Below are 7,723 nucleotides of genomic sequence, written 5' to 3'. Positions count from 1 at the left end.
CTTAAGTTTCATGAACCTCCTTCTTTGTGGGATTTGGGGTATTTTACATGAGAATCAGGACCCCAACTTGTTAAATTAATTAAATATACGTGTGACATTTTTGTCTCTGTCTGTTTATTTCTTAAGTTTTCTTCTTTTTCTTTTTCTTTCTGGTATATAGTCACCATCCCACATGGGCCAATCTACGATGGGTCTAAAGTGGACACCACATTGTCCACTCTAAGTTCAAAAAAGTGATGCCAATGTCTACCACCCACTCTATGTAATTAATAATTCCAGACCATGAAATTTTATATCTTTTTTAATTGAATTTGGTTTTAGGGTCTATATCTTAATCAAGAATACTTTTTTATATATATAAATTAATCACGATTTAGCAACAAACCCAGCTGAGATAAATATTAAAGAATGTGACTAGTACCAACAAAGGAATTTGGTTCTCATAATTTTCCATAATGAATATCTGTTACTCCCATTTGGATTAAACAGGAACTCTATTACTCTGGGCCTAAGGTCTCTTAAGTGGATACCTTGACTCTATGGCCCAAACAGAATTTGAGCAGGGCCTAGAGTTCTTAAAATGGGCCCCAAGTATAGGATTTCATGAAATGAGGGTGGGTTTTTTTTTTTTTTTTTTTTTTGCCACAAATCCACTTGTACGTACCACGATTAAGAATGGCAATGGCCAATGGGAAGGATGGATTTAAGTGAGCTTTCCAATGTAATCATATCTTATAAAATGGGTTTAGAGAATATTTTAATTTAAACTTTAAAATCTTATATGGTTTGAATAAGTTATGGTTTTCTAAATCATAAGCCCAAACCTAACCCAATCATATTAGTCACTATTCATAAATGTTAATGCATACATACATATATATATATATATATATATATATATAGAGAGAGAGAGAGAGAGAGAGAGAGAGAGAGAGAGAGAGAGAGACTCTTTTATTCATCATTTCCTTTTTTCTTTCTCACCCTGAAGGCCTTAATTCTAGGTTTTGAAATTCATAAGATGTAAAATTGTTAAATGGTTTAGAAAATTCATACGATGTAAATAATGAAAATAGTAGCACCTCTTGAGTGAAGTCCAAGATGCATTGGCAATCCAGAATGCCCAAAGTCTATAGATTTTTATATTAAGATATACCATAAGACCAATTAGTCGATTCAAGATCTCACTATCAACCTTTTGACCTAAAAAAAGTAATCTTTCTTGATCTTGAGCAACTATATATTAAGATATGCTTTTGGATATTTCAGAAATGGACAGAAAGTTACAAAAAGATTGTTTGAAGTTTCATTAAAGCTTGCACGAGAATTTACACCACTACATCACGTACCTATATTACAACTCTATGCTCAATAGAGAAATGCAAAGGCTAGGGTTTCCTCTAATTTCATCGCAAAATTCACACTCAATCTCACACATTTTTTTATTCTTTATAGTTTTTAATTATCATGCACTGCAATTTACATTAACCCATACTAATACATTTGCTTACACAGTACTTATACTTTAAGTTCAGAGAGCTCATTGCCGCCATTGTTGTCTCCACCTCCACTCTTTCCTTCAAACTTGATGTACTTATACCATCTGGCGCATACAATGTAGACCATTAGATCAACTGTTGTCAAAGCTGCTAAGAGGAAGTAAAACCGTTCTAGATGACCTTTGTTAAGGTTACTAGGGATCCAACCAGGCATATCATCTCTAGCAGAGAAACTCATGACAATCATCACTAGCAAACTACTCACATAGTTTCCTAGAGATATTGATGTCATGCATAGTGCACTTCCAAAGGTCTTTAATCCATCAGGAGCCTGGCTATTAAAGAATTCTAGTTGACCAACATACATGAAAACCTCAGACGCTCCTATAAGTACATACTGTGGAATTTGCCAAAAGATGCTCAAGGAACTTGAGCCTTCACAATTGGGGCAACTTTCTTTTGCATAGTTTAATCTGAAAGACTCCACAACCCCAGCTGCAACCATTGCCAATATTGCTATAACAAGACCAATTCCCATCCTCTGAAGTTCGGTGATTCCTTTAGCATTTTTCTTTCTCAAGGCAACAAAAGGGTCAATAATCCGCCTGTAAATGAAAATGAATGCTACTACACTGAGAATGTCAAAACAAGACATGCTTGCAGGAGGAAGATTGAAACTCGAAACAGTGGTTTTCATAGCTGCACCTTGCTCCACAAAGAGAGATGCCATTTGAGTGAATACTACTGAATACAATATTGTGCATAGCCAAATTGGAATAAGTCTTAGAATGCATTTCACTTCTTCGACTTGTGTGACGGTGCAAAGGTGCCATGGATCATTAGTATCCTCGCCAATCTGGTTGAATTCCTCTGATGTGATTACGGCTGCTCTATCCAAGAATCTAAAGAGGTGAATAGAAACACCATTTAGTATTTCATCTTGACTGTTCATAAAGTTTAACATGCTTTTTCTATATGAATGAATCAGTACATAGCCAGGCGAATGTGAAACTAGGTACCCTTAATTCATCGAAGAGTATGCATACAACCTAAAGGGAAAAAAAGTGAATGTAAATTTTTGTATCAGAAGTGCTAGTTTCTTCCTTTTAATTAAGCAAAGACTAATTTATCACCTATGCATTTGTCCAAAAATGTCTTCACCATATTTGTAAAGATAGGACTTAGGAGACAACTATCAGCAACATTAACATTTCTTTACCTAAGTAGTCATTATATTACTAAAGAAATCAAGGCCCAAGTTCATTAAATTCATTGTACTAGAAATACAAATCCTACTTGTATCTTGTTATACATGTAATCCTAACTATTCTACAATATTGTATTCCTAGGGTCTGTTTACTATACATACTCTCAATATGCTAATTGTATTCTCTCTCTCTCTCTCTCTCTCTCTCTCTCTCTTAATATTTTCTTCTTCTAACATGGTATTGAAGTTATATCTTGTATTTTTCTAACAAGTAATTTAAATGTTTAAGAGGGATATGTGCTTACTTCAATCCTTGAGTGTGGAGTAGCTTTCTATCCCCATTCTTTGCATAATTCTTTGCTTCTAACTCAAACAAATCTTCTCCACTTGGCATCATCTCAACCTTCAATTTTCTTGCTGCAGCCACCAGTACTTGGGAAAACCGAGAGATAGGGTTGCCTTTAGGTTCAAAATACCTGTACCTTGGGGTTCCACAAAGAAACAAGACCAATGCTAGAGCAGCAGAGCCAGCTGAGGCCCAAAATCCAAGAGCCCACATTCCTTCATTCTCAAAATAACTCAAAAAAGAATTCGAAAAGAGAGATCCAAGGTTCAAAGCCAGGTAAAAGTAGCTAAAGAAGGATATTTTTGAGCGCCCTTCTTTAGGATCCTCTTCATCAAACTGATCTGCCCCAAATGTAGTTATATTAGGTTGGTATCCTCCATTTCCTAGGGCAACTAGGTATATGGAGAGGTAGAAAAATGTTGACTGGAAGGATGAATGGGATCCACAAAGAGTTTTTTCGTCACCACAGCCTTTAGGCTTGAGTAAGAAAATGTATGTTGATAAAGATAGTGATACCAGACCCTGTTAGATACACATAAACATATGATCAGTTCAAGATTTGCACTTTCTGAGAAATGTCTAGACTTCTAGAGACTATGTGTGCGTTTAGCTCCAGCTTAAAAAACCAGCTTATTTTACTATTCAGCTTATTTTTGTTAGTATTCATGGGCCTCACTGTATTTTTTAATATTATTCATGAATTTTACTGTACTATTTCAATTAATTTTTATTTTTATTTACAATATTTTCAGCAAAAGATTTTCAGTTTCAGCAAAATAAACGGATCTCAAATAGACCCTCTATATATGTTAATTGGCAGCTTTAAACATTGTCTGCTAGTGAGTCCATGGGTCTGTGGAATAGCATTTGAATCCATCAAATGCTGGAAACTTACAATGACAAAGATGGCTTGGAAGATGGCACAAGTCTTGTACCTTCCCCAGTAAGAATCACTAAGGAAGGCACCAACGAGAGAGAAAAGATAGACCGTTCCTGTCCATTTGCTGACATCGTTAGCTGCATCAGCATTGTCTTGACCCATCACCCTTGTCAAAAACAAAACCAAGTTCACTCCAACTCCAAAGAATGCCAATGTAGCCAGCCCTTGATTCACTGAATAATTATTTTCCAATACAACAAAAGACAAGTTAGCTTTATTATCTTTCATGATTGTTAATAATACTAGGCACTGATTAAGGAAACGTGCAGTTTTATATGTCTCATAAAGATAGGTCGGCTATAGTACTTATACACAAAGCACAATGATCAAATATATGTACTTGTTGATTAAAGAAAAAAGGTTTTTAATGGCATGATATAATATAATAAGAGAATTACAGGTATATATTATGTACTTATAGCGTTGGTGGTGGATGTGATATTTGTGCCATTTATAATTAAAGGAACTTTCCTTAGCTTGCTTTGAAAAGTTGGAAACTATGGCTATTTTGGTGGCTGAGAAGATGTGCAGAAAGAAATTAGCTAGCTTTCATTTTTACCCCAAACTGTCACTTTCTTATGTTTGCATCATTTCTTTTCACAATTTTTCTCCTATTGCCTCTTGAAAGTTTTACCGCATCACTCCAACAGAAAAACAAACAAACATATAAATGAAAGGTCTTAAAGAATTTTTCTTGTTACTCATTATAAACTGAACATGACCAAGAGATCAGATAAGTCTTAACACATGCACTTTTCATATGATTTCGATTCTAAGTTTTGTTAAAATTTGCATGAACTGATACTTCCTTTTAACATGAACTAATATATAAAAGTACATATTTTGAAATCCAAATTACTCTATATATATTTGTGATAACTCTAATATAGAAAATTACCTAGGAGCAAAATTCCAGCAAACCAAGTACCACTTCTCTCTCGGATTGCAGGGCGGCCATGATAATCAACAGTTCCATCAAGTGTACAAACCTCTTGCCCTTTTCCCACCTTTCCATTCACTTCAACCTGAAAGTTATAGCGAAATAAATCTTTCAATAATATTGACTCAGAAAGAGAAACCCTTGCTAGAGCATTGAATTATATCCTCGTACCAAAATGAATGAAGTGAGCTATTTATGTTATAAGCTTACTTTTTTCTTTTTTTTTTTACAAACTTTTTCACAACTTATTAAAAGATATATAAGTTTTATAAACTCGCTTTCACATGAGCTTTTACGAATATTCTACTTATATCACTTTTATTATATATTAATCATAATTATGAAAAATATATATATTAAACTTATAGGTAAAGCATTAACATGAGTCCCATAAGAGCCAAAAAAAAAAAAAAAAAATTTGACTAGTCTCAACCCCAAGTTTATGAGATATACTCCAACCAAGTCTAATGTAATCATTTAAGGTAGTGGTCCTAAATTCTGACTTGCACGAAGACTCTTCAGTCCAAGACTCTAGAACATACTAACGGGTAAAACTTATAGTAATATTAGATATAGTTTGATACCTATTTTATTCTAGGTTATATATCTAATTAAATTTGACCATATGATTTCATTAGTCAATAAATTATAGAGGGTTGAATTTAATTGTCCTTGAAAAGATAACATTGTTTTCATTATATATCCATTTAACCATAAGATCAAATTTACAATCAAATAAGTATTTTTTTTTTTTTCACAAGTATTTGAACTTTGAAGGAATCTTATTTTTATTCTTTATCCTTAAAATGAAATAATTAAAAATTCATCACTAGTGTTGGTAAGGGTTAGTTGTGCAAAAATTTTCTTCAAACTAGTTTGAAGAAATCTTCCATTATATATGTATTTTAATCATATGTTTTATTAAGTTATTTAATTAATTATTAAAGAACTAAGTTTTGTAAATAAAGCACCCGACTGGTAATAATTATATGGAAAAAGATACATTTATATAGTCGTTTGAATTGGAAAAAAAGAAAAGAAAAGAAGAAGTTAAATAGCCAAAAAGGTAAATAAAAAATAATAGAAAGAGATGAAGAAGTAAAATAAGAGAAAACCAAATTTCAGGTTTTAGTGGGTCATACTTTTTTCTTTTCTTTTCCTAGAATTGAAAACTAGGAAGAACCAACCGGATTTAACATGCATGTTTTAATTATGGTGATAAAAGGAAAAATAAGTCAAAAATCCAAAAAGGTACATAGAAATGATAGAAAGAAATAAAGAAGTAAAAGGAGAGAAAGCCATTTCAGGTTTTCAGTGGGTCGTACTTTTTTTTCTTCCTAGGATTGAAAACTAGGAAGAACCAACCGGATTCAACATGCATGTTTTGTTATGATGATAAAAAAAAATAATAATAAATAAATAAATAAAAAAAAAACAATTTTTATAGAGTAAATGTCATAAGTTGAAAAAACTATATCATGTGTGTATATATAAATTGCATGTTTTGCATACTAGGATCGACCAATCCATGTTGATTAAAAAAAAAATGTGAGAATGCATTTAAAAAATTAAAAATAAAAATAAAAATAAAGCTTCAGTCTCTTAGGCAAATACATATAGAAGTATGTATGCAGAAACTTGTTTTTAGCTTATTCAATTTATTTAGTTTATGTACAACTTTTTAAAACTTTTATATCTTCTACGAACAAACTGCATGTCTTACTCTCCTCTCTTTATATTATATCCCTCCACCTCCTTAGGAAAAAATTAAAAAAAAAATAAATAAAAAAAAAGGAGGAATGTCCAATTTCATGATAGATTTGCCATTTTCCCATTAGTGATAGATGAAGACCATGGAATGGGCTATGAAGCTGGTGACACAAGTTTATTAGCTAGTTAATAATTTACTCTTATCATTAGTATTCTACGTGGGATGTCAACACTTGACTAACCACACCATTCACTTGTGAATATTTTAAGAAATAGAACAATAATATTCATCAATGAACGACAAGTAATTGAATCTAAACATTAATTAATAGCAAGTAATATTTGATGAAAAGAGATTTTTTTGTATGCATGTCATATGCATTTTCATAGAAACTAGACAAGTGTCACTAACCTTGTTGCAAGCCATTGGTGCACACCCTCGCAAGCTAGAAATATAAATTTAAAACTGCAAACCAAGAGAGAACCAAAAAGAAAGAATTGGAAAGTGTTAATGAGCAAGTAAATAGTCCTAAGGAGGAAGTTAAAGAACTACAAATTAGAGTTACATATGAATGGAAAGTAGTGAGCTGTATGTGTATATAAAGTATAGCAAGAAACAATGGATGGCTAGGATTTCATATGATGAGGGACAGACCTAGATTCAAAGAGAAAATAAGGAAGTGAGAAAGAAACGTGTAAGAATATGGAATACAAATTACAATCATATATGCATATATCGTATTGGCTATGACTGGGGATGCAATGCATGCATATCTGTTTCTTACTTAAAGAGAGAGTGGCCTCGATATGCTGTCTTGACATTGACATGTTTGAATTATGTCATTGCTTTGGTGAGCTTCTATTCTTTTCTTTTTTCTTTTTTTAGTTTATATATTATTGTTTTGTGGGATTTTTTTTTTCTAATATGGGTGCCAGTACACTTTAATGGTTGTGTTTTATTGACTAATAAGAAATCAACAAAAGTAGTACATGTTACTATTAACTATTCTCCTTTTTTTTCATGATTTCTCTTTGGCTTCATTTGGGGGAGTAATATCTGGCTGTGGAAAGTAGCTTAACATGC

At 32.4% G+C, this 7,723-nt stretch overlaps 1 protein-coding gene across 1 annotated transcript; it reads right to left on the bottom strand.

Annotated features, from left to right (window-relative positions):
• Positions 1–1,280: 1,280 nt before the first annotated feature.
• LOC126723379 (protein NRT1/ PTR FAMILY 7.3-like) lies at positions 1,281–7,186 on the bottom strand. Its single transcript, XM_050426761.1, has 5 exons — positions 7,052–7,186; positions 4,888–5,014; positions 3,945–4,162; positions 3,009–3,571; positions 1,281–2,398 (listed from the first exon to the last, which is right to left on the bottom strand). The coding sequence occupies exons 1-5, from the start codon at positions 7,064–7,066 to the stop codon at positions 1,516–1,518; spliced, it is 1,806 nt and encodes a 601-aa protein (XP_050282718.1). The 5' UTR covers positions 7,067–7,186; the 3' UTR covers positions 1,281–1,515.
• Between the last annotated feature and the right edge of the window lie 537 nt (positions 7,187–7,723).

The sequence above is a fragment of the Quercus robur genome, chromosome 4 (assembly GCF_932294415.1).
Source record: "Quercus robur chromosome 4, dhQueRobu3.1, whole genome shotgun sequence".
Lineage (NCBI taxonomy): Eukaryota > Viridiplantae > Streptophyta > Magnoliopsida > Fagales > Fagaceae > Quercus > Quercus robur.
This window is presented reverse-complemented; position numbering and strand designations above follow the sequence as displayed.

Excerpts from the sequence above, each read along its gene's own strand:
- LOC126723379 (XM_050426761.1), bottom strand. Across the intron at positions 4,163-4,887 it reads TGCTGGAATTTTGCTCCTAG|TGAATCAAGGGCTGGCTACA; the intron begins GTAATTTTCTAT and ends ATAATTATTCAG. Across the intron at positions 3,572-3,944 it reads TCCAAGCCATCTTTGTCATT|GGTCTGGTATCACTATCTTT; the intron begins GTAAGTTTCCAG and ends TGTATCTAACAG.